The 26,459-nt window shown below is 41.2% G+C and overlaps 2 protein-coding genes across 5 annotated transcripts; one reads left to right on the top strand and one right to left on the bottom strand.

Annotated features, from left to right (window-relative positions):
- Positions 1-368: 368 nt before the first annotated feature.
- Positions 369-7,930, top strand: otop1 (otopetrin 1). Its single transcript, XM_053515153.1, is given in 7 exon segments — positions 369-791; positions 794-1,210; positions 2,229-2,365; positions 6,092-6,150; positions 6,337-6,470; positions 6,600-7,510; positions 7,636-7,930. Coding segments are annotated over 7 exon segments (1,905 nt in total). The 5' UTR covers positions 369-715; the 3' UTR covers positions 7,807-7,930.
- A 7,197-nt stretch (positions 7,931-15,127) lies between these two features.
- LOC128545031 (limbin-like) lies at positions 15,128-26,348 on the bottom strand. 4 transcript variants are annotated; one of them, XM_053515361.1, is made up of 22 exons: positions 26,042-26,348; positions 25,209-25,263; positions 24,699-24,859; positions 24,550-24,609; positions 24,281-24,461; positions 24,052-24,152; positions 23,201-23,263; positions 22,969-23,100; positions 22,729-22,877; positions 22,290-22,506; positions 22,052-22,192; positions 19,939-20,114; positions 19,090-19,249; positions 18,817-18,987; positions 18,393-18,676; positions 18,051-18,219; positions 17,751-17,963; positions 17,469-17,665; positions 17,281-17,368; positions 17,001-17,140; positions 16,812-16,907; positions 15,128-16,731 (listed from the first exon to the last, which is right to left on the bottom strand). In XM_053515361.1, the coding sequence occupies exons 1-22, from the start codon at positions 26,168-26,170 to the stop codon at positions 16,314-16,316; spliced, it is 3,501 nt and encodes a 1,166-aa protein (XP_053371336.1). In that variant the 5' UTR covers positions 26,171-26,348; the 3' UTR covers positions 15,128-16,313. The 4 variants fall into 4 exon arrangements, with proteins under 4 accessions (XP_053371336.1, XP_053371337.1, XP_053371338.1 ...); XM_053515362.1 differs by having other exon boundaries at positions 22,729-22,874; XM_053515363.1 differs by having other exon boundaries at positions 26,051-26,348.
- Positions 26,349-26,459: the final 111 nt, after the last annotated feature.

The following is a 26,459-nucleotide window of genomic DNA, read 5'->3' as shown; positions in this document are numbered from 1 at the left end:
CTTTTTTTCTCCCTCCTTTTTGATTATATCTTTGTTTGTTTAATAAAATAAAGCGCACTGGAATGTGGAGAGGAAAGGAAAAAAAAAAAGATATTTTTTTTCCAATTTTTGGAAAGTTACCCGAGCCATGTCGGCGTTGCGTGTCACACAAAGGCGATTCCATAAAGAGCCATTGTCGGACTGACCATTGACCAGTGAAACGCGAAACCCCGCTTCCTCCTTTCTTTCCCATCAGACCCAATGAAGAAAGAAAAGCTAAATAAGCCTCAGTTCATTTCCACTCGACCCACACGGAGCTGCGCGGAGGTGAAGAGTGCAAGAGAGCAGTGCCAGAGCGAGCCTATATTCTTACTTTTTTTTTTTTTTTTTACAAGAGAACACTGTCTCTCCCCAAACCAGGTGAAAATACGCGCATTTTACGCACGGCCGGTAGTCTTCTAAAGTCTGTCGGTGAATGATCGGTTTTCTCTGGCACGCACTCCATCCTCTGCGTAACGCGCCGCGCTTTAAATCGGATTTCAGCGCATTTTAAGCAGCTTGTCCCTTCTCAACTTGAAGCCAAATAAGGATGGAGTGATGGAGGGATGGTGTTGGATGAATATCTGGCATCACCGCTGACTCCGAGCCGCTGAAGAGGACTGAAACTCGACCTCCAGCTCCTAATCTGCAGATTTACAGCGGGATATATAGCTAGATCACAGCGAACACGAAGCGGATGCTGGAAACGCGCACTCACGAACACCTGGCCAGACGTCTCACCTCGTTTCAGTCGGTACTGTTGGATTGCGGAGCACCATGGTGGAGCACAGCGGGCCCGATATCAAATTCGTGAACAAGCACTGTCCCAGTTCGTCGTCGTCTTCGTCTTCAACATCCTCCTCATCATCTTCCTCATCATCTTCGTCTTCCTCGGCGCGCGAGATGAAGATTTTGGCCACGCTGCGCGGCAGCCTGAGTCGGAAGTACCCGCAGAAGAACGGCGAGGTGCTGAGCGCGCAGTACGGCATCAACCTGCTGCTGGTCGGGCTCGCGCTCATGCTCGCGTTCGCGTACCAAGGACCGACGGTGACCGAGGAGACGGTGCTGGCCTTCCTCTCCACGCTCATGCTCATGCAGCTGCTGTGGATGATCTGCTACGTGGCGCGCCTGGAGCGCAAGCGCAGTGCGCCGCCGGAGAGAGACGCGGACGCGGCCACCAGCTGGATCCGAGGTACCCAGATGTAAAGAAAACAAAAGCCAAAGATAGATAGATAGATAAACATATAGAAATAAAGTCTGTCTAGAGTCAAATCCATCATCCCGTGCAATGAACCCTCAAAAATCAACATCAAACTGGACCTCTCCTCGCCTCCCATCTCTCTCCTTGTTTCTGTTTTAATTATTATTATTGCTGAGACTAAAGAAAATTACCCCTGATAACACCACAGAGGAAACCTGTAATTTTGTACCTTTATTTCTGAGAGTTTACAATTTCTGCTTGATTTTTTTTTTTTTTTTTTTTACTATTGCAAAACTTTCCCTTTTGTAAAATAGGATTATGATCATCCATCAGTGTGAATAAACCCACATGAATCTAAAGCATGACATTTTTGTATAAAACGTTTAAATAAACCATGTGTACTATACTTGACTCCCAGATTGGTATACTTGATGCCAGAGCACACAGCAATTTAGAACAGGTGCTTCAGTTTATGGGATGGTTTGCCTGGCAGTAGAAATAGTGACAATGCGAAGGATTTGTGGGTAATTTGCCGAGCCAGTGTTTGAGGGAATGGTCCGTGCAAATCAATACAAAGTACTTCTGGCTTATCATCTTTTTTCTTTAAAGTAGCATTTTTATTCTAATATATGGAAGTGGTCTCTTCCAAGATGACCCTGCCAAATCTACAGGGCACGAAGACTTGAAAAAGGAAAATTATAGCAATAAAATTTGACACAGTTATAGACTTGGGACATTAATAAATGATTCATCCTTTTATGCATTCCTTTATTCATTTATTAATCTTCAAAGCCACTCATTGCGTGAAGGATTGGGGGGGGGGGTCGGGGCAAAATGCCAGGGACACCCTGTACTGTATGAGGTGCCAATTCATCTCAGGGCACAGGCACACACAAAATCACACAATAGATAATTCAGCACTTAAATGTTAATTCAGCATCACATAATTATATAAATATGTGTAGGTTCATGTTCATACATAAATTTTCAATTGTTTTTTTTTATACAGGTGGTCTAACTCTGCTCGCTCTGCTCACACTCATCACTGATGCTTTCCGTGTCGGGAATTTTGTGGGTTATCAGGATTGTGTGTCTTCCATGCTTGGTGTCTACCCAGTCGTACATGCACTTCACACAGTGTCACAGGTGGGTTTTTGTGTGTGTGTGTGTGTGTGTGTGTGTGGTAAAAGGACATGTAGCAGTTCTTATATTTTTCAGTTTGCATTATTTTTCTCCAAAGCAAATTCTGTAGGTTATATATGGGGGGATTATTTATTGGCACACACAAATGTGAGTCTAAATACAATATTGCAAACATCTCCATCATAGAACTCTTATAAACGAATTATTCAAATAAATTCAATCAATAATGGTCCCCCTGAACATATGCATTTATTTCTGTAAGTTATATGTAAGTTATGTAAATTGATGTAACAGTAGTTTTTTTTTTTTTATCTCTGCCTGCATTTAGCCTAAAAGCTCTCTCCAGGATCACATGTCTAAAGTTTGAACTGAAATATGGAGACGTAATTGACTCGGTGCTCAGCGCTGTAATTGATCTCTGAATCAGAGGGTCTTATATCGCTAGGGGTCTGCGGGGAATAAATGCGTGCTTTGTGCTTAAATAAAAGGCTCTCTGTCACTGCTGATCCTGTTAATCTTCATTACGACTCATTCTGCTAAAGCTGATTCCGGCAAAGCTCTGTTTGAGCGAATCGAACAAGGTCAAAGTTTTGATTTGATTAGATTTAATTCGATTTGAACTATGCAAGTTATCTAAGTTAGTGTAGTTTAAAGGAAAAAAAAAATGAAAGAGCTGGTTTCAATGCCACCTCACTGCACTAGAGCTCCTGAGTTGAGTTTGTGTGGGGTCCGCCAGGTTCTCCGGTTTCCTCCTTTCTCTCAAAAACCACAAAAATTGCATTTTGAGTGTGTTAGCAATAGTGTAATTTAATGCTGTTTTCCATATTTTGCGTCACTATTCAGATTTAAACCTAAAGTGGGAAAAAATATGACTGCTTAGTTTATTCTCCTACTACATGAATTAGTTGGAGTAGCTCAGTGGTTAAGGCATTGGACTACAGCTCAGAAGGTCCTAGGTTCAAGCCCCAAGTTGCTGCGGTTGGGCCCATGAGTAACGCCCTTAACTCTTAATTGTTCACATGTACACTACCGTTCAAAAGTTTTAGAACACTTCCTAACTCCATGATGGTTCCTGATTTTTATTGCTTTCTACATTGTAAAGGAATGCTGAAGGCGTCCAAAAAATGCATTAATCTCCTTTGAACAGTTAACCGTGAGATGTGTCTGCTACTTCTGCTCTGTAAAGACTTCATAACGCCTCTAATCTGAGGTGCTGTTAATTGGTCATTTTTCAGGCTGATAACTCTAAATGAACTTCTGGTCTGCGGCAGAGGTAGGTTTTGGTCTCGCCCTCCTGGGATGGTCTTCATGGGAGCCAGTTTCATTAGGGTGCTTGACGGATTTTGCAAATGCACTTGACAATACTGTTCTTGCAAGAACTATTACAGAAGGGCTGACCTCTGTGTCTTAAAATAACAACTAACTGTTGTTTTTCTTGTTGTTACGTAATTACCTAATCCCATATGTGATATTTTATAGTTTTGAAATCCCCAGTATTGTTGTAGAATGTAGAAAATAAATCACTGAACAAAAAAAAGAAAGAAACAAGTTTTCTAAAAGTTTTGAACGGTAGTGTATAATGAGATGAAAATGTAAGTCGCTCTGAATGAGGGCTTCTGCCAAATGCCATAAATGTATAACTTTTGTTTGTACCTTCTTGTGGCAAGTTCTAAGAACTTTACTATTTTTTTTCCCAAAATATAAACAAGATATGAAAATTAAAGTTCACGTTAACGAACATGAGCTTCATATCTGAGCGATCATCTGCGTAAGGAAAAATCTTTTTGCTGTTGTGTCCCATGGGCTCTCACGATGTCTAGTCTCCCATGTATTAGTAGCTGTTCAGAGCACATGATCTGTTTATTTCAAACAATGTATCCATATTTGGTTACATCAATGCAGTGGTGTGTGATTGTGTGTTTGCCCGAGGTATTCAGTCCTAGCCTGGCATCTGATTCAGGAAGTACATCCATCTCATAATCATTCATCCTGTGCAGGTCAGAACCCCCCTAGGTACTACTGTAGGTACTACTGGTTAAGTAGGTAAAAGAAAAAATACTTTTTTGCCTTTTTTAATTGTTTTTGCCTCTAAGTACCCACCTGCCTGCAAAGCACTTATCTGTACACGCACCAATTACACAGACATTACACGGTATTTAAGATATAAATACGCATTGAATTATCATTTAATGATATTCTCCAAGCACTATTGGTGCTAGGACAAATCCCATGTATCCTGATGTTAGCATTTTAGCGAGCTGCCCACTAAACCTTTTTAAAGCTTATTACAAGTTTTATAAACACACAAAGTTCATACTGATTTAAGAACACAGTCAAGAGTTTAGTTTTTCTATATAATGAGTTTTTCAGCTGATGTTTGGTAATGATGTTAGCTAACACTCAGCTGAAAAGGTTAAGATAAGCCCATACTTTTTTGCTTCTCTGACTGTAACATGTTTAAATATCTTTCTTAAATATTGTTTCTAGTTATTTTTTATATGTAGGATATTGTTGAGTGTTGGGGGGGGGGGGGGGTGCAAATTTCAGGGTGATACGGTCATCTAGTTCTTAATCAGCTAAAAAGGAGAATTTTGTGAAAACCATCGGTTGGATTTTTTTGAAAAGTATAAGTGTCATTGGGGAGCTGTGTATGACCTGCATTAATCGATAATGTTTTTGTGCTTCCAAAAATACAATAATTGTAATAGATGTGCCCTAATAATACACTGATCAGCCATAACATTAACACTACCACAGTTATAATAAATAACACTGAATATAATTACAATCGAGTATTCTTATTGGATGCGAGACTTTCATCGAGTAGCATAACGATAACAGCACTGCAATGGAAAACTATAAGTATCACATTCCCATCCCAAGGGTTCTAGTAATTATTAATTACACTAACTGTCAGTAGCCAGTATTTGTAAAGAGTGGAGAGCAAAACCCACTGCATGGCAAAATTGGTTCAAAATTTGTCACAGGAGTATTTTCAGCAGGAAAATACATCTAATAGCATTATAATTTTAAACAACATTTTGACTCCTTAATAATCACTTCTATGTCATTCTGAATTGCATCTAAACCGTCTGGGTTCGGCTACAAAGTTAATTAGCTTCTAATGTAAGGCTTAAATCCCTCTCCAATCCTTTGTATGGAACAAGGGATTGTATCCATGCACAACATTTCCATTGACAACAGTAAACAGCACTCCCTCTTGTATGATATTACTTAATTATATACCTGTAAATTAGTGACAGGATCATGGGCACCCAAATCTCCTATGCCTGTAGGGACCAAAGGCGGAGCATGTCAGGTCCAATTCCACAAAAAAAAAGCCAATGTAGCTCCATGGTTCTTCATCTGGCCTTTAAATTCCCCAGATCCCAGTCCGATCAAGCACCCATGGGATGCGCTGGAGAAACAAGTCTGATCAGAGGAAGTCCCACCGTGCAAACCACGGCACTCAAAGAACCTTCCCCTACCATCCCAGTGCAAGACACTACAGCCCCAGAGTCCTGTGAAGTCATGCCCCGCACAAAAGGAAACAAAACAATATTGGCTTTAATGTTGTATGTTTTAATGTCCTGGCTGATGGGTGTATGTTTGCTGAATGTTGAAAATTAGCTGCAAATGATGCGAATTTGCGTGTGTGTGTGTGTGTGTGTGTGTGTGTGTGATGTGGATGATCTAATGATTGTGATCTTTCTCCATCGTATTTTGCAGGTACATTTTCTCTGGTTTCACGTTAAAGATGTCATCAAGCACTCAGAAACATTTGAGAGGTAAATGTGTATGCATGCATGTATTTCCACAGTATGCCTAATGCAATTAATTGGCTAGTGCAATGGTCATGAGTTCGAATTTCTGCATTGGACCAGTCAACCCCCAACTGCCCTCAACTGCTGTCCGAAATCACCGATTGGATACAAACATCAACATCCGAATGAGTAAATGTAAATGTGTGTTAGGTTTGGCGTGATTCATGCTGTATTCACTAACCTGCTGATTTGGACTAATGGAGTGATGACCGAAGCCGAACATGCTCTCAGTGACCACCAGAGGCGATTGTCAGCAGTCGGATATTTCAACTTCACTGTCTGGGGTAAATAGAACAAACTCACACATATGCAAGCACACACACCAAGGATATGATCCCATTTCACCCCATCATATCCTGCTGTTAAAGTCGATTGTACAAGACATGTCTACTTTAATTTTTCTTCTCTCGTAGAGGGTGAAGTGCCTAACTGTAACTGTACGACCAGTGCGTGTTCGATGTTCAGCAGCAGTCTGTACTATCTCTGTCCTTTCAACATTGAGTACCACATCTTTGTCTCTGTGATGCTTTTCGTCATGTGGAAAAATGTTGGTCGCACTATCAACAAACACACCAATCATAAGCCTGAGAAAATTTTACCTTTTAAAAACTCGGGAACCAGACCTTTCCTGCTGCTTGGCCTGGCCCTTGGGCTCTTGGCACTTGCCAGTGCCATCACAGTGCTCATCATCTACATCCTCCGTGTGGAGGAATCACTGAAAGCACGCCATGAAGCCATCTCCATGTTCTACTGGTTTGGAATCTCCATTTTGGCATGCATGAGTGTCGCCGCTGCTGTCGGCTTGGTCATATACCGCCTCGAGGATTGCCCCATGGACACGGCGCCAAATCCAGCCAGGACACTCGATTCGAAGCTGCTGCTCGGCTCTTCCATCGGCTCCTGGCTTGTCTGCTGGTGTAGCGTCATCGCAGTGAGTGGGGCCAAAAAGTCCCCAATCTACCGATGGGCCAATTTAGGATATGCCATACTCTTAGTTTTGGAGAAGTGCGTGCAAAATCTTTTCGTTGTCGAGTCCCTTTACAGGAGACGTCGTGAACCTGAAGAGCAGCCTGCCCTTAGTGCCAACCATAACTCCATCTTAAGCCCGAGCCAAGGAAATGAAAAAATCTTTGCTGTTTATGATGGCATCATTAATCATGCTTATGAGCCACCAGATAAGCAGTGTGAGAATGAAAAGCAAACTTACATTAGGACCAACGGGAATGTGCCGCACTCTGTTGGACACAGAATCCCAGAGTCGCCAAACAGAAAAAGGCAGATCCTAAAAAACATCGCCATCTTCCTGTTTATGTGCAACATTTCGGTAAGTCTCTTTATTTATAGCTGTGGTAAAATTCTCATTGCTATCTCATTCAGTTTATGTAATTGTTTGGCTTTTTTTTTTTTGCTGTGTTTTTGTGTGTGTGCATGTATGTGTGTCATATGTAGCTCTGGATCCTACCTGCATTTGGATGCCGGCCACAGTTTGATAACGGTTTGGAGGAAGCCTCATTTGGATTCCCCATCTGGAGCACGGTGCTGAATTTTGCCCTTCCCATGAGCCTCTTCTACCGTATGCACTCGGTTGCCGTTCTCTTCGAAATTTTTAGAAAAATATAAATACCACTTTGGTACCTGTGTGGTCTGTCTCTTTTGCACACAGTAATGATGATTCCTTATATTAAGTTCTCGGAACCAGCGTTACCTTTTTTTTTTTCACTTCCATTTTGATTGCACAGAAGAAAGATCAGTTGGAGCACATTTCTAGACCAAAAGCTTTTTTTTTTCTCCTTTGTGATTAGACAAAAGCAAGCGATCTTAGCCTTTTCTTCACTTGGGGCTTTATAAAACTTTCTATTTTTACCACCAAAAAATAGTTGACTATTAGTTTTATTTTTTGTGTGTTTTAAGCAACAGTTGATTCGCTGCTTTATTAGTGAACTCAAATGCTGATTAAAATTGAAATCGGAAAGAACAATTAAACCGCACTTAATTTTACAACCAAAATACATACAAAAAATACATGGATTAACTTTAGAAATAAACAGATCAGTGCAATAAATGTGCCAAATAATAAATCATATATTTTTCCAATCATAAACAACTTTTCTCCAAATTCCAAGACTTCAACATAGAACACACAACTACACCAGTCAGCCATAACATCAAGGAGACCGCCATAATATTGAGGAGGTTAAAAACTAAATTAAAACAGTAATGCGCTGTGTGTTCTGAACCAGCATTAATCTCTTCCTCAATTTGAGCTACAGTAGCTCTTCTATTTGATTGGAATACACAGGCCAGCCTTTGCTCTGCATGTGCATCAGTGAGTCTTGGCTGACCCTGACCCTGTCACCAGTTCACTGATTATCCTTCGGTAAACCATTTTTGGTAAGTCCTGAAGTCCACTGCAGACCGGGAACATCCCACAAGATCTGCAGTTTTGGAGTTGCTATGTCCTAGTCATCTAGCCATCGAAATATGGCCTTTGTCACAGTACTGTAGCTGCAGTGACAATATCTCATTACAGTGCCACATCTAACAGGCAGCAAATGAACCTTTTTATTTCCTGAAAAAAATGCGTTGAAAGCAGAAACAATGGGCAAGCATAAGGATTCAAGTGACTTTGACAAGGGCCAGCAACCCAGTGCCTTAACCATCTGAACCACCACTGCCCTCATTTATTTCTAGCATCATATTACTAGAAATACTGGATTTTTCATTAGATAATATTGTGAGTGTGTACAAACAAAAATATCAGCAGAATCCTAAAGGACTGGTCAGAATACCTTTTAAAAACAGTCCTGCACACTTCTCTGTTTCAAAAACAAAGTAATAAAGACAATAAAAAGACGTTCAGCATAGTCTTGTACAATGAGCACATGTATCAGTCAACTAGTCCAGTATGCATCTCCAGCTATCCACTGTGTTTGGATGAGAAGCACAGATCTTATCTTCTGTCTCACATTATTGGATGAAATTCTAATGACTTAATATTCTGAACTTAACTAGACGGAAGGCGCAATCGTTGGCTTTCTCAGCACTGTCACTTGATTTCTCTTTACTGTGTTTCAACAGAGTTTTTAACTTTCCCTTGTAAATGGACAAAAAGGACTGCTATTACTGTAGATTTCTTTTCATCATGAGTTTGCTTTCTCCCTATAGTCGTCATATTGAAATGAGATTTTTAATATTATTATTATTATTATTATTTGTCCCCACTTGCATTATGATTAGTCAGAAAGCCATTTGTTCTATCTTTTGACCATTGTGATCGAAAAAACAGTGAAACCTTGACCTTTTTTTTTTGGACAAAAGACAAGCCTTTGGCCTTCTTCCTAATGTAAAAAGATGAAAAACAAACTTTTTTCAAGTTGATTTCCACTACTTCGATTGACGGAAAGACGACCTATTTGCTATTATTCCACTATGTTTAGATATAAATGACCGTCATGTGGTTTGCCTTCTCAGTTTGAATAGACAGACAGTGATATGAATTCTGGATTTCTCATTTGGATGAGATGGCTACAGGAACAGTCACACGCTTCATAAGCTGATATTTCACAGCACATTCAGAGACTCTGGACACACACTCCTCAAACACTTCTCCACTGTACAGGTGCTCTTATTTTCACTCAGAACGTGTTTGTTGGTGCTAACTCTAACATGCAATACATCTGCTTCAGGTTAGCAACAACCAGAGAAGGACAGCAGATATGACTGTGAGCAAAAAAAAAAGAAAATATCTAAAATAATTCATTCATTAATGAGTGCCACAGCGATCATGTCTTGAAGAGGATTTGATGTCCTAAATGATGATGTATCAGGTCAAATGATAATAAACGGGAATGAATTAGACTATATGGACAAAAGTATTTTTTTTGCAAACCTGTTAATTATTGAATTCAGGTGTTTGAATCAGGCCCCTTATCCCCAGTGAAGGGCAAGCTAAATGCTTGGACAATGCAATACCAACTTATCAACTTTGAGGCAACAGTTTGGGGAAGATCTTTTTCTATCCCAACATGACTGTGCCCCAGTGCACAAAGCAAGGACTATAAAGACATGAGTTTGGGGTGGAAGAACTTGACTGGCCGTTACAGAGCCCTGACCACAACCCCATTGAGCATCTCTGGGATGAATTGAAACGGAGACTGCAAGCCAGACCTTCTCGTCCAACATCAGTGCCTGACCTTATAAATGCTCTACAGAATGAACAGGCATAAATTCTCACAGAAAGACTCCAAAATCTTGTGGACAGCCTTCCAAGAGTGGAACCTGTTATGGCTGCAAAAGGGTGACCGAATCCATATTGAAGTATATGTATTTGGATACAATGTCATTGTAGGTTTGGCTAAATACTTTTGTCCATATAGTGTATGTATATTGAGATTGATTAACCCCTTTAACTCCCTTATATTGATATTAAAGCATATTATTCATTAAATTTTGTTGACCAGAGGTCCTACCACGGTCATACGAATGGGAATAAATGGTCATCATTGGCCTTCATGGTCCCTAGTTGGACTAAAGAGGTTCCTAAATGGATGGATGGATGGATGGATTAAATATAATTCATGACTGTAGAAAAACTATAAGAAATTAAGCAAAGTTAGTCTTTCAGGGAGTATAATGGGTTAAATTCTCTCAAATTTCTGGTGCTGTTGTTATTTTTTTTTGGGGGGGGGGGTGTTGGGAGCTTTTGGAAATCAAAAACTTGAATCACTAGAATGATTGTTCTCACTGCTTATAACTGAAAGAAAAAGCAAAGTGATGATGCCAGCTGAATGATATAATTGCTGTGTTCATTAACAGATCACATCTCTCTCTCTCTCTCTCTCTCTCTCTCTGTTTCTCTGGTGGTCTGTAATAACTGCACTCCAAGTTGATTTTTTTTGTCCTGAGACAGGAATTCATATATAATGTGAAAAACAGAGACTTTCTATTTCAAAGCCCAGGTAATGTCTCTCTATAATCGACAAAACTAACACTGTTGTTACTTCTTTGTGAAGTTCAGTGTGATGGATCATGTTCTCTTGTGTGTCTTGGTGCCAGTGATGCTGAAGACTTGAATTTCTCTGAGAGATCACAGCCATGCACACAGCACAATATTGTATTTTGTTTGTTGAACGCATGAAGCTTGAAGGTGTTATTTGATTTCTATGAGTGGTTCTGCAAACTTGCCAGAGCATTTTTCAGTAGCACCGATAGCTAAAAAAGGTTTATTATCATTTAGAATTTGTTTTACAATTAGCAAAAGTTACATAGTGCTTAAGATAGGGTTTTAAATATCATATTTATATATTCTGATTTTATTAGACAAGATTTAGTTTGGTTTCTAATGTAAATTTGGGATAAGATTTGATTTGGAACAAAATTCAGTTTAGGAGCATAACTCATTCATGACTCGCGCAGTGAATTATTATGGAAAAGTTTAACTCTTCATAAGTTTCTGAGTAATTACTATACTGAGCAATAATAAATAAAATGCAATTATAATGCCTTTGTTTGAGTTTCTTTCTTACCGTTGTGGTTCTTCTTATTCTCTACAGAATCCCAGAATTATTTTAAATAAATCATCTATTCAATTAAATTTTATTAGCATAGCGCTTTAACGATGGTAATTTCTGCAAAGCAGCTTTACAGCCATACAATTAAAAGAAAATTCTGATTTAAATATGATTATTTAAGTGGCTGAAGAGTGGTATAGTGGTTAGCACTGTGATCTTGTACCTTTAGGGTGGAGAGTTCGATTTCTGGATTTGGGTTTGTGTGCATGGAGTTTGCATATTCTTTGCTTGGTAGGTTTTCTCCGGATGCCCTGGTTTCCTCAGACCATCCATAGACATTCGGATTAGGCTTACCAGTACCCTTTTCTTGAGGTCAAAGATTGAAATGATCTGGGCTCTCCCAGTGTGCTCCACCAAGTCATCCCCCTGGAAAGAAGGTGTCTGAACTCTGATATCTGACTAAGTCTCTGGCCTCTGTTAGAGATTTTCATAATGCTGTCATATAGTATCTTAATGACATCTTACTCAGCCTGGAAGCCTGGCAGTATCTCTCACAGGTGCTCTTTAAAAAGAGAATCAGGTAAGTCAGGCAAAAACCTAATCAGTAATGGCCAATCAGCTAAAAAGCACCAGCACACCAAAGCAGTCTAACTCTCAATGGGATGGTCAAAATGACAGGACTCCCTAACTCCCTCATTTAGGGCTGTAACCGGTGTCCTGTACCATCTAATTTTCTAGTTATGGTAGGGGTTTGGGACTTTGGACAGTGCAGCTATAGCTAGCAAGGGTTTGTTGAAACGGAGTCAGGGGTTTGTTCAGGGCTCTCCTCTCTTCACCACCGCCCAGTCCTTAGTGCCAGGGTGAGGTGTCGTGATAGAGGCAATGAAGCAAGTCCCTCCACTCTCATCTGCAAAATTGCCAAGCTGGCCACACCACACACAAGTCATTTTCTTGGATATTCCAGGAGATCACATGCTAACTGCATTTAATTCTGCATGAGCACTTTTTCAGCTCTTGGTTTCCACCACTTCTTGGTGGTACACAGTAAGGTAAGTATCTGGTAGTCATTGTGTTCTTATAGGTGCATTTGTAAAATTCTGCCTTGGGTGGGGATGTAATTTACAGAATCTACTCCCTCGGTTTGACAAAGTTAGAGGGGAAAGGGAAGGTGGTCAGAAGGGGCATGATGCATTGTCTTTAGACGCAGAGGATAATGAGGGATGTGTCCAATTAGATTGTGGTTGTGGTCACTGTTGCAAGGGTGCAACTGCAAATGAAGACTGTTCTGTGTACAGCGGGAGTGAAGAGTTGCAGTCAGCTCTTGCAGAAGAGCGTAACTTTGTTGCTGTTTGCAAGATAATGAACAAATTGGTCAGCGTCAAACATTAGCAACAGAGATTCACACCTTCTTGTGATTGTTTTGCTCCCTTTTCAATCTCCTTTAAGTGGCAGAAAAGCTGTGGTGATTATCTTTTACGAGTCATGCTTTATTCCCCCACCCTGCCTCATGCCCATGTGATCCCTGGTGGTCCACAACAGAAGCTCTGAAATGGCACTGGTAATTCAGCACCACAGCGGTAGTAGTGCAAAAATGTGAGGAGTTGCCATTTTTGAGTGCGGCGGAAAAACGGGGAGCAGAGATCGGAGTCAGTTCACATAAGTTTTAAAAAAAGATTAGAACATTTTCTTCTAATTAAACATCAACAGATAAGGACACTTTATTCATCTCATAATAGGGCAATACTAATGTCTCTTATTACAGGTCTCAAAATGGGATTTGGCACCAAGTTGAGGGATCTTGTGCTGGATATTTTTTCTTTATTGTAAACCGCTAATGCAGTATATTTATGCTGTAAACTTTACATGACACTCACCAGTGCTTTTCACATATTATCTATTATAGCCGGTGTGCAATATTTTCAGTAGTATTCACAACTAATGATAGATTACAGTAGATTAAATTTTCTCGCAAAACCAGCCTTCCTTTGGTTAACCTGAGGAATATAGTTAGCTTCAAAAACAAAAGTGTACAAAAAGTGGGCCAAACATGAACAGTAAGCAATTTGTATCTCTTCTTTCTGATGTGAAAAGTGGGCCAGGCAATACAGCAGTTGTCATGAGTGAACTAAATGCATTCAGTGGATTTTTGGAGAAGTTTTAAAGTTCGTCTTTCCTCGGTTTGATCAACAGGGACAATCTGATGATTTTCATTGATACAGTACATACTGTATTACACTTTTTTTTTTCCTCTCACAATTTTCTTTTTAATTCTGTAAAGCTGTGACCAAAATTTAATCAAACCATAACTAAGCTTACAGGCAGCAGTGCAAAAGGACGCAGCAGCCCCTCTCTCTCTCCGACATCAGCATTCAATCGTGCATTTCTGAGTGCTTTTTGTTTGGGTCCATGTTAATGCTTATGTTTATATTAGTGATGCTTAGTTACAAAAGGGTGCTATCGTGAGTTTATTCATATCAAGTGCCGACCCTTCTACCTACCAAGGGAATTTATAGTGATTTTATTCGTTGCTGTTTACATTCCCCCCAAGTTATAACAACAGTGACCAAATTGATGCACTTAGTGAACTTTACCAGGCTGTCAGTGAGCAACAGACAGCACATTAGGATGGATTTCTCATCACTGCTGGGGACTTCATCACACAGATCTAAAGTCTTTTCTACCAAAACTTCATCAGCACATAGACTTTCCCAAAAAGAGCAATAATACATTGGGAGCAATAATACATAAGGGAGCACAGCCTTTACAAAGCATCCCCCTTGCCCCACCTTGGACTCTCTGACCACATTACCATCATGCTCATGCTGCGTATGGACCGAAGTCTACCCTAAAGACTGCTTCAATGCAACCACACAGACATAGTGGAACATACTGAGGCTGTTATCATTTACATCTCAAAGTGCACCGATGTCTGCACACAAAAAAAACATCACTATTCAGGTTAACCAGAAACCATGGCTGACAGGAGAAGGGCACAAGCTTCTGAGAATATGGGACACATCCTTTAGAGCCGGTGACACAGCAGGCCTAGCAACACCAAAAGCCAACTAGTCCTTTGCTAACGCTTGTACTGTATCTCTGCTTAACAGCCACATTGAGGCTTTGGCCAAATTGAGACCCAAAACAACACAAAGGCACAGAAGATCCTACCTTTACCACACAAGCAATCACCGCAAGGCAGCCTGACCAGAAAACATACCTGGTAAGGTTCTAAAGGACTGTTTTGGAGAACTTAAGGATGTACTAACTTTCATCTTTAAGTTCTCACAGATGATGTGAGACAACGGGTCTTTACAGCCCGATGTCAGGCAAAGGGTTCACCGACACCAAACATAGGGGGGGAAAATCAAAAAATGATGGCATAACTCTCAGGGATGTTAAGTGAAAAGTGATGATTTATTTACAATGCTCGATTTATTTAAAATAACCAAAGCTATGTACAAAATAACAAATAAACACTGTACAAAAACCAAACAAACAGATAAATAAATGTACACGCAAATTTTTGTTAAAGAATTGCTCACAACAGTTGCACGTTGCTTTTATAGTTCAAGCGCTGCTCCCTCAGAACGAACCAAGTTGAAAAAATAAAAAGGGCAAGTACAAAATTGTAACCATATACATTTTTACAATCACACAACATACATATAACAAGACATCCACTCCACGCTCCTTTGTTTAGACACCATACAGTTAAAACCCCCCTAAAAATGGCCTAGCCACGCCCATGGAGTGGACTGCAGCTGGAGTCAGTGCTTCAAGAGCCACCACGCACAGACATATCAAAGACATGTGCTATAACTGTTGCATTTCTTGTGTCAGGGGCATCATACTTGGCCTAAGGACAAAAAGGACTGGACTGTTGCTCAGTGCAACCCACTAAACCCAAAGTAACCTTTGCCAATATTCTGGTCCACTCCACTCCCCTCAGAGGTCTTGTGGAGACACAGTGCAAGAGACCAGAGCTGCCAAGGTGGCTATGACATCATAGTGTTAACATCTAAACATCCAGGGCTTTTTAAAGGTCTTGGCATAAAATATCCCTACTCAGAAATTATGGCATAATGGTATTGGTATGTGCCCTTTAAATGTGTTTGCCCATTGTGCCTACTATCTTTCTGGTATGCCCAGGGTACAATGGCACAAGGTGCTTGAGTCCACTCATCATTGCTGGCAACTACGTGTTGTAATGTTACGGCCTACCATTACAACACAAACCACTTTTAGATAAAGTTCAACAAAGTGATCTGAAAGTCTGAGAACAATCAGCTGGAACTGGAGCTATCAGAATCAACGGTGTATCAATATTTGTTACATATTTATTACCTCTCAACCGTACAATTACCAACACAATACTAATCAGTAAGGATTTTATTACAGATACATTATGTCTCACATAATGTAAAAGTATATAAAATGTTTTGTCAGCAAGAGATTTTAAAAGATTTATAGTGCTTTTATTAAATTGCTGTCCAATGAAATTCTTTGTATAATATGTTAGTCTCCCTCCTGAATAAACTGCATGCACCTAATTGGATCAAGCATGGCCCGTGTGTAGTTGTAGTTGTGTATGGTCGTGTATGCTTGTGCATCTGTCTATTAAGTCTGCTCTTGAGGAGCCACTGCTCCCTTCTTGAACTTGAATTTCCTCCTCTTTCTCTGACTGTCTGTCCTATCTGATGCATCTGAAGTATGTGGCGTGTGATGTGTAGCGTCTCTAGTAAGTCCCACGTGTGCATGTTCTGGATTTCCTCCTGGTCTAGAGCAGATAGTAAACAGTCTTTCTTCCATCATTTCACCACCTGCCGCATCTTCTGCTTCACCAGCATGGCTTGTGCACTCCGCCTCCTCTGGCATGGTCTCTCCTGCCACAGGAGAAGCTTCTTCTTCCTTTTGTATTGGAGGTTCAGGTGCAGTGATTGCCCGAGTGCTCGCTGGGAGCAAGTTCTGTCCTGATTCATCTGCCTGAGATTTGCAAAAGAGCTTTTCTACAAGTTTCTGCTTCTTCTTTAGCATTCTGTGGGACGTAAGGCATAATGGGAGTCTGGGACGTTTAAGGCATACAATTATGTTAACATGCAGGTGAATATTTCTCACCTGTCAGAGTGTGTGTGGGACTGAAATGATGTGCGTTTGCTGATTATGTCTTTCCTCAGTCTGTCCACCAGATGGCACCAGGGTCCTAAAATCCTTCTATACAAATACGCAATACAAAAACACTATGAGTGTGAGGGAGCAGGAATGTGTGTGTGTGTGTGTGTGTGTGTGTGTGTGTGTGTGTTTTACCCTTCTTTAGGTGCAAGTGTGTGTATGAGTGATTGGAGTTCTGCTTCAGGCTGTGTAGGCAGCAGGAGGCAAAGGAGCTGCCGGAGAACCGGTTCTGAAACTCCGCTGTATTTGACGAGCAAGGCAACAAGGAGGAGATCCTACAAACACACACACACACAAGTAAGTTTAACCATCACTCCAGAACAGAAGTCCTCTACACACACACACACACACATCTCAGTTTAACGAATACTGTGGAATGTATATCCTAAATCCACAAACACACACACAGCATTACCTGGTCAAAATGTGTGTAAAGCCTCTTGAGCTCCTGCTGGTCCCTCAGATCCTCCATCACCTGCTGCCTCCTGAGATCCATCCTCAACCTAGAAACACACACACACACACATTCTTGGGGCCTTCTTTTTCCACACACACACACACACCCTAACTCCTTATGTTCACTCCTCTCACGTGTGGCGTTACCTCTCAGTGAGGATGTGTGTGAGCTGCTGTCTCTTGTAAAGCGCCTCCTGCAGGCACTCACTGATCGTGCAGTCTGTGTTTACTCTGAACATTTCTTCCTCAGCGCGAGTCAAGAGTTTACTGTGAGCGAGCCCGTCCATGGACTGCTCCCACTCAGACTCCTCCTTCTGCAACAGGAGCTCGGCCTCCTCTAACGCCTGAACAGAGAGGAAATGCTAAGGATTAAGACGGTGTGTGTAAAGGTTAAATCTGTTTTCGGGATTCCGATTTCCTTACACTTACCGAGCTGTGACTGTGTATGGCGTGTGAGAGCTCATCCCACGCAGGTGTGTGTGAGACCGTCTGCATCAGCAGCGTCTGTAGCGTCAACAGAGCGGAGTGTGTTTCTAGGACTCGGCGCTTCCTCTCCGCTTTGTCCCACTGCACAGCCACGACTTGCATCGTCACCCTCTCCTCGTCCTCGCACACACACATCTCATCCTTGCACTTACAAACCTGTGAGAAAGAGGAAACTAATTTTTTATCGAACAACACCCACACACACACACAATAAAAAAAAAAAAACACGGTATGAAATCTCACCCGCGTGAAGATCGGGTCACCATCAGAGGCATCTAGAGTGTGTTTTGTGCTCTGATTGGCCAGAGGGCGGGCCAGGCAGCGATCCAGATGACACACACTCTTCACATACTCCAACTGCATACGAAGCAGATCACTCTCCGACAGAGCGCACTGACTCTCCCACATACTCCTGATAGACAGATGAAGATACATACATACACACACACACACACACACACACACATAATCCCTGCATTCGAACTAAAAAACATTTGCGCGGATCGCATATTTTATCATTTGCATAAAGTTTAAGGACGTCCCTCTCACACACACACACACACACACACACACACGTGTACACACCTACAGTACGTCTGCATTCTCTCCCTCCTTTCCCTCTGCTGCTGCAGCTCCTGCTCTCTGATTTGCTGAACTCTGCTGCGTGTCAGTCGCAGCGTTTTAGCCGCCTCCCTCTTCCGGCCGCCAAGCTCCGCCTCCGTGTCGGCCAGGCATCCGCCTACCACTGACCCCGCCTTCAACTGGAGGAGGAGCCAGCGTGGGACTCCGGCCTCCTGCAGCGACTCACTGGTCTCGCACTCCACCTGCTTCAGGTCAGCTACAGCATCCCGCAGCACACACACTAGCACCTACACACACACACACACACACACACACACACACAAAATGGCAGTAAAAGCGTACTTGTATATATGTGTAAAAACATGAGAGCGCATCGGTGAGTGTCATCGGTATGTGTGTGTGTGTGTGTGTGTGTGTGTGTGTGTACCCGTCGTATGTGTGCTGCTGCCTCCTGGTCCAGGTGTGTAATAAGTTCAGAGAGGTGTGTGTTGTGAGCACAGAGGAGCGTCTGCCAACGCATTAGGTAATCCTCCAGTGAGCCATCACACATAAAAGGTCCACACACCAAATCCTGCTGCTCATGCTTCTGCTCACACAGCTATACACACACACACACACACACACACACACACAGTATAAGATTAAACTAATGGTAAGGCCTTGGTCTATAATGCTAATGAATATCAGGGGTAACGTTTACCGTTTCAGTGATGCGTGCTCGTCTCGTTTTGATGATGTCATGATGAGCCGAATTACGTTCTCGGACCAGCGTTTCCTCAAAACCTTTTTGGACACACTGGAGCGCTGATTGAGCACGCTCCAGCTGGTGGACGCAGTGTTGATCAGAGAGGACACCCTCCCTACACACACCCAGAATTGCGATCACCTTTAAATTATTTATGCATTATTACTTACTGATATGCCCATGTCTATACATAACCCCAACCCAAACCTCAGCTATTCCTATCTTTGTTGGGAAATTAATCCCTATTTACCTGGTTGCTTCTGCCAGGAGGTTACAGCTGTAAACTTACACATAAATCACATTTATTTTGAACATAAACAATGTTCAAAATATAATCTATGTTGACTTTCTGATAAGTAGGGTGCCAATTATTTCGCACCTGATTGCTCGTGTTCCACCAGTGAGCCTATTCAGTTTAAATAAAGGACAGACACAAAGAGAGGAAAAGAGAAAGACATACATACAGAGAGAAAATGTGAAACAGAGACAAGGAGAAAGTGTGAGATAAAGACAGACAGAGAGAAATAAAAAAAGTGATAGAGAGAAAGTGAAGCGACAGAGTGGGACAGAGAGGGACAAAGACACAGAAAGAGACAGAAAAAGAGACAAAGAGAAAAACAGGAAAAAGGGACATAGAAGGAGGGAGACAGGGAAAGAAAGTCAGTGGAGATGTCAGACGGCCAGAGGAAGTGGGACAGAGAGAGAGACGGATAGTGTCTTCTTCTCAATGAGAGCGACAGAAAGACAGAGACAGACTGAGAGACAGAGTGTCAGACAGGGACAGTGAGTGAGAGTACTGTAGACCTGCGGATGCGGGTGAACCAGCTGTCGATGTGTCGAGAGAAAACCCTGAACATGTCACACATGGACCGCTGGAGATCTTGCAGACCCTGTAACAGAAAGCGCCGCTGCGCCTGCTGCTCACTCAGCGCTGCTCTCTGATTGGCCACGAACAGATCCAGCACTGACTCCAGCTGATCCTGTGGGCGGAGCATCTCAAATCACTCTCTTCTGTAGAAGTTAAGCAGTAATGGAACCTCGGTTTACGAACACCCCACAATACGGACAAAAAGTCTCATGACTGAAATTTGTCTAAAATTTGTCCCTGTTTACAAACTCCACCTCGGGACACGACCCTGAATCCAAAAGCATGAGTGGGTCGGCCAGCATAAGTTTATAATACAGTCTGTAATCGCGATCGTTGTTGGAGGAGCTATCGTCTGAGGAAGAGATGGAGGAGTGTACTAGTTAAATAAAAGTTAAATATAGTTCATATTGATTGGGAATGGATTAATTCTATATAAATGTATCCCCATGGGAAAATCTAAATCGGTCTATGATGAAATCGGGTCATGAACAGAATTTAGGAACGAATTACGTTCATTAACCGACTTTCAACTGTGCTTATAAAAATACTTCATAATACACAGTAATACTTTTAATACACAGTACATGTGAGATTCTTCTAAATGCATTGCTAGTTTAGATTCCAGTGTTTCATAAATGTATGTTCTATAGATATGATCAACCCATCACACTTTCCTACCCACGCTTACCATGTGTGTGCAAACCAATAATACATCATGTTCTGCTGCACCCCACCCATAAATCCATGGTCATACTCAATGCAACTTGTGGATTTATGTGTAGTAATGAAAGTGTTTTTGCACATTTTATTTTATCTGATTTTATGTATATTTGTTGCACTTAAATTCAGACTCAGACTAATTTTTTTTTATATATATATTGCAAGATAACCTAAGTGAATCCAAAATGATGTATTTATTTATTAAGGGAAAAAGCTGTCCAAACCTGCCTGGCACTATGTGAAAAAGTAATAGCTTAAGCATGCATGAACTGTGAATAATTAAATTTTTTGGAAAGCTGAATTCAACTTGCCACACCTTACTGCCAGACCTGTTGAATTAAGAAATTACTTAATTAGAAGCTGTCGAACAAAATGAAGCTTAAAGAGGTCAAAAATCAGCACATCCTGCTGCAATCTAAAGAAATTCATGAACAGATGAGAAAGAAGGTGATTGACATGTAGTCTGGAAAGGTTTATGAAGCTATTATAACGCTTTGGAACTCCAGCGAACCATGATGAGAGCCAATATTCACAAATAAACAGAACTTGAAACAGTGGTGAACCAAAATTACTCCAAAAGCACAACGACTCGTCCAGGGGCTCAAAAAAAACCTCAGAACGACATCTAAAGAACTGAAGCATTTTGCTTTAGTTATGATCAGTGTTCATGATTGAATAATAAGAAAGAGACTGGGTAAAAATGGCACCCATGGGAGAGTTCCAAGGCGAAAGCCACTGCTGACCAAAAAAAACATAAAGGCTCGTTATACATTTGCCAAAAAACATGTTGATCATCTCAAAGACTTTCGGGCAAATATTCTGTGGACTGATTAAACTAAAGTTGAACTATTTAAAAGGTGTGTGTCCTGTCACATCTGGAGGAAAATTAACACAGAATTAAAAAAAAAAAGAACAGTTAAACATGGTGGTGGTAGTGTGATGGTCTGGGGCTGCTTTATAGCTTTCGGACCTGGGACGACTTGCCATAATTGATCGAATCATGAATTCTGCGCTCTACCAGAAAATCCTGAAGGAGAATCCGGCCATCAGTTTTGGACAGCTTTTTTTGGCCTTTATAAAAACGAATCTGCATTTAAAAACTGAATTTTGTATTTACTCTGGTTATCTTTGTGTAAAATTAAAACTGCAAAAAATTAAAGATTTGCAAATACATTTTTACAGCACTGTAAGTACTGTAGGATTGAGAAAGTAGCTATATGTTTACTTAAATACATTTAACTAACCATACATTTCTGTGACAGGTGGGTTAAGATAAAATGATAGAACACCGGGTATCACTACTACGTAACTGTAGACCTTCTGGCGTACCTGACAGCCGTAGTACGTTCGCAGCAGCTGATTGGTCATGTGCGTTCCTCCAGTCATGGCGGCCTCCTCAATATCCTCACTGATGATATCATGGAGCTCTTCTCTCCTGCATAACGCCTCTAAACGCCGCTGCTCCACATCCTACACGTATTCATATACCCATGATGTGACCAAACATGCTTCAAACTCATTAAATTCGGTCCCACAAATCCTTATCCATAATGTTTGTCTGTCTCACCTGTCGCTCTGTGTGCGCTTCAATGTTAGACTGCATGCTGAGTTGTGACTTCTGATCCTCCTGCATCTCGGTCAAATGACTGAGCAGGTCCACCATGCTTACTTCATTATTGGATCCGCGTACCCTGGCTGTTAGTACCCTGAACACACCTTTCAGCATCTGTACACGCACACACTCCAGCATCAGGGCGTCCCGCAACATAGAGGATTTCTCTAAACTGAGAAAGAGACACACGTTAAACAAGTATAAAGTTAAAAACTGAGAAAAAGGATAACGACTGTATTGCAGCTTTAATAATGGTTGTTGTTTCTGCTGTATGCTACCCCCTAGTGGACAGAAATGGTATTCTTTCTTATGTACAAAAGGTACGCAGCTGCTTTTGAGTTTATAGAAATAACGCGCTAAGGGTCAGGGGTCAAGGGTCAGGACTCATTCTTACTTGTCCAGAGCAAGTGGCATGTCTTTTGGATCCTCCAGTGCCATGATGTCAATAATCCTATCCTCAAACGTAGCATCCTCATTGGCTGCGTCACTGGCGTTACACACAGGCTCCTCTAGCTCCTCCTCTACAATAAAGCTTCGCCTCTTCTAAAAAAAAATCCAAATCAGCACCATATATCTGTATGCTTAAATTACACAAATAACATCACCATTATTAAAAAAAAAAATTGTGTGTCACCTTATGCTGAGGTGTGTACAGACAGTTCTTGTAGACACAGCCGACGGTGAGCAGCGTCAAAGACAAGAGCAGAGTGCAGCTCAGAAAAGCCAAACAGAAGCCTGCAAAGTGTAAGGCATGATTTACACACACCTGTGGGAAACACAAACACACAATCAATGAGAAATAACTGCAATCACTCTCATTTAGAAGCCATGTTAAACAGTGGAACTGTATGTGTGGGGGATTTTACCTTTTCAGTAGTATTTATCCTCAGAGTGAAATTTGCCACCACAGGCCCGAAAACATTCATATTCTGTATAAAGAAAAAGAAAATCGCTCACTTAAATACAGCCAGTAAGTCAGTGAGAGAGAGAGAGATAGAAGGAGAGAGGGAGACTGTGAGTCAGTCAGCAAAGTGAGTCAGATTAGATTAGAGTCAGATTAGAGTCAGTCAGCAAATTAGTGCAACACTGGGTGATTAACGAAAGAAAGAAAGAAAGAAAGAAAGAAAGAAAGAAAGAAAGAAAGAACGAACATGGGTAAGGCAGTAAGTTAGTGGAACAATAAATCAGTCATTTGTGTGCAGAGGTGCGACCAGTAGCCAAATAATGTGCTCAAATAAGAGTAGCTGTACTTCAACGTAATATTTCTCAAGTGGAAGTAAAATTAGGGGTATAACAGCAGGAATAACAAGGGGAACAAGGTTATCGGGGGCGCCTTTCACACACACACAATAACGAATTGGGAATGACTGCTGTCTGGCTCATGGATTTCATAAATTGTCTGAATAACGGATTACATTTTTGAAAATATATCTAAATAACTAAGTCCTTAAATGGCGACCCTAACGCGTTAGATTACTCGCTACATCAAAAAAGTAATCCAAGTACTCTAATGCGTTAATCTGTAATGCGTTACACCCAACACTGGAAGTCAGTAAGCAAATGAAAAGATCAGTGAGTCAGTGAATCAGTTACTGTTAGTCAGTTAGTGATTCTTAAACAGTCTATACATAAACTGTCAACAGGTTTGACATGGACAAGATTTCAACAGGGATCCGTTTGTGTGTGTGTGTGTGTGTGTGTGTGTGTGTGTCTGTGCCTGAGATGTGCTGGAGAAAGTAAGGAATGCTGGTAGAAGCAGGTGTTCATCTGTGCTTCTTTTCACGCTCGCTGTGTACGACACCGCATAACTGGAGCCAGCTAAACACACACACACACACACATATAAACAAAAAGAACAACATCAATTATAAAAATGTGTGGGCAGTGTGTTCATGCTGATGGTTTGGAGTATGTGTGTGTGTGTGTGTGTGTGTGTGTGTGTATACCAGGCAGGGTTGCTGTGTTGAAGATTTGGTATTGTCTGTCCTGCACAGTTCCATTGGTCTGCAAGCTGATGATGTCAGAGATGGTGTCACGTATATACAGTTGTGATAGTTCTGTTCCACCCTCTAGGTTTTGAACCACCAGAGAGACTCTAACCTGGGGAAACTCACTTCCTGTCACTACCTGAAACGCGCAAATAAAAAGAGAGAGAATATCAGGCAAGAGACGAGATGAAGAGACAGAGGACTATGAGAGAGAGAAAGAATATTACCTGAGCACATTTCTCAAACTGGACAGGAAACTTTGATGACTCTGTTGAACGAGACCCCATCTGCAACAGGACGTAGATACAAATCATACAGAGATACACTTCACTCTGACCCGCTGACCAGAAACAGACGTCAAGCAGACAGGTCTCACCAGAGGCAGTGTGTGTCGTGCCCCTCTCTGGTGGTTTTGCCGAAACACCGTCTCTCTCAGCTGGTCAATTAGAGAGTGCAGGCTATGTCTCCAGAGGCCCTCAGGGGCCGCTGAACGAAGAGCAGCCTCCTCATTACTCCAACTTAAGATGGAAGTACTCCCTGTGGTTAAAGATAAACAGAATTCCTCTCTCTCTTTCATGCATAAAATCTCGAAAATATGAATAATAATATAAAATAAAATAAAAATCTAAATATTAAAAAACAAATATTGAAACCACCACTACTAGAGTCAATGCAGCTGATGTATTAATCATTTATTAAAGTTATGTGCACATGTTTTTATGGTTCCAACTATACTAAAGCTTTCTGCTGGTAATTATGTCGATTTGAAGAGTGCTGTAAATAATTAAACGGTAAAAGAACACACCTTCATAGCAGGCTCCTGGCTAGGGAAAGGATAAGCAGTAAAGAAAATTAATAAATGTTGCAGTTGTATAGTGTATTTTACCTGCATTAAGTTCCAAACGCTTATGCTGATTCCTCCGAACAAATCCAACGAATCTCTGCATAAAAGAGAAAGACACAAGAGTGAACACATGCAATTAAACTGTATGTATACAGTGCTTCTGGGGAAAAAAATCCACCCTGGATATAAGGGATAAAGGAAAAAAGTTAACTTGTTCATTTTCGTTTTAGTTGTGCCAAAATATACAGTAGTGAAACTTGTGCATCACAAGCATGTGCGTTTGTCAAATCGACTCTTTTTGCAAGCGTTTGCTGCAACCGCTGTTCTGGGATACATTCAAGAATCTGCATGAGCAATATGAACACTGTCTACAGCACAACACTTACATCCCGTGGTAAATCAACATGCTAATAGTGTTTATGTTTCTTTCAGAAGAAATACACTTACAAATAACAACAAGGTAGTATCCTTGCTCTTTTCATTTCAATACTTTATATTTTGGCACATACTGTATAATGCATGGCCATGAGATACTATGATGTAGCCACAAGTAAATAACATCCCTAGTAAGTAGTGACCACAACATAGTATCTCGTTCCCACACTTTACTAAGTCGTGGGCACAGAATATTTTCTCTCCAATGTCTCCAGAGTACAAAGTCATTGTTTGTTTAAGTACAGTTGGAGCTTTTAATATCTAGATTAACTTGGACTTGAGAATGGGTTTTAGTAAGTACTACAGTCATGAAAAATTGCGATGAAAATTAACACCTTCACTAATAAAATGAGTGTTTATCATGTAAACACCACAACACTGTCACATCAGATGAACACGCATGTATACAGTATGTTACCATCCCGAAGCGCATGCGCTACCTGACTCACGGTGTTGAACGTGCCATTACCCTCCTTCACGCGCGCACTGCGGCGGCGGTGAGCGGCTCGCGCTGAACACAGTAGGACGGACGCGCAGCACAAAAAGAAGCTCGCGCGACACCAAAGCATTTAACACCCAGGACAAAACAAAAATGTATACATAAATCACGCAAAATTCTCTCTTTTTTCGCTACATTGACATTTTAAATATAAGTGGTAGTAATAATAAAAAGCGTGTGTTGGTTAAAATAAATAAACGTAAGAATTCAGCAGAGTTGAACCGCATTTCCGCTTTTCCTGTAACATGTTTAGTTTTTGGAAAGCAAAAAAGAAGAGGTGGAGTCTGCTACTTTTAGCTTTCCTAAAACTCCAAACTTTAGGAATTCTGACTCCGCCTCTCTGAATCCTATTGGCTAAT

Source organism: Clarias gariepinus, chromosome 16 (genome assembly GCF_024256425.1).
Source record: "Clarias gariepinus isolate MV-2021 ecotype Netherlands chromosome 16, CGAR_prim_01v2, whole genome shotgun sequence".
Taxonomy (NCBI): Eukaryota; Metazoa; Chordata; class Actinopteri; order Siluriformes; family Clariidae; genus Clarias; species Clarias gariepinus.
Note: the sequence above shows the minus strand (reverse complement) of the source record. Positions and strands in the feature narration are given on the sequence as shown.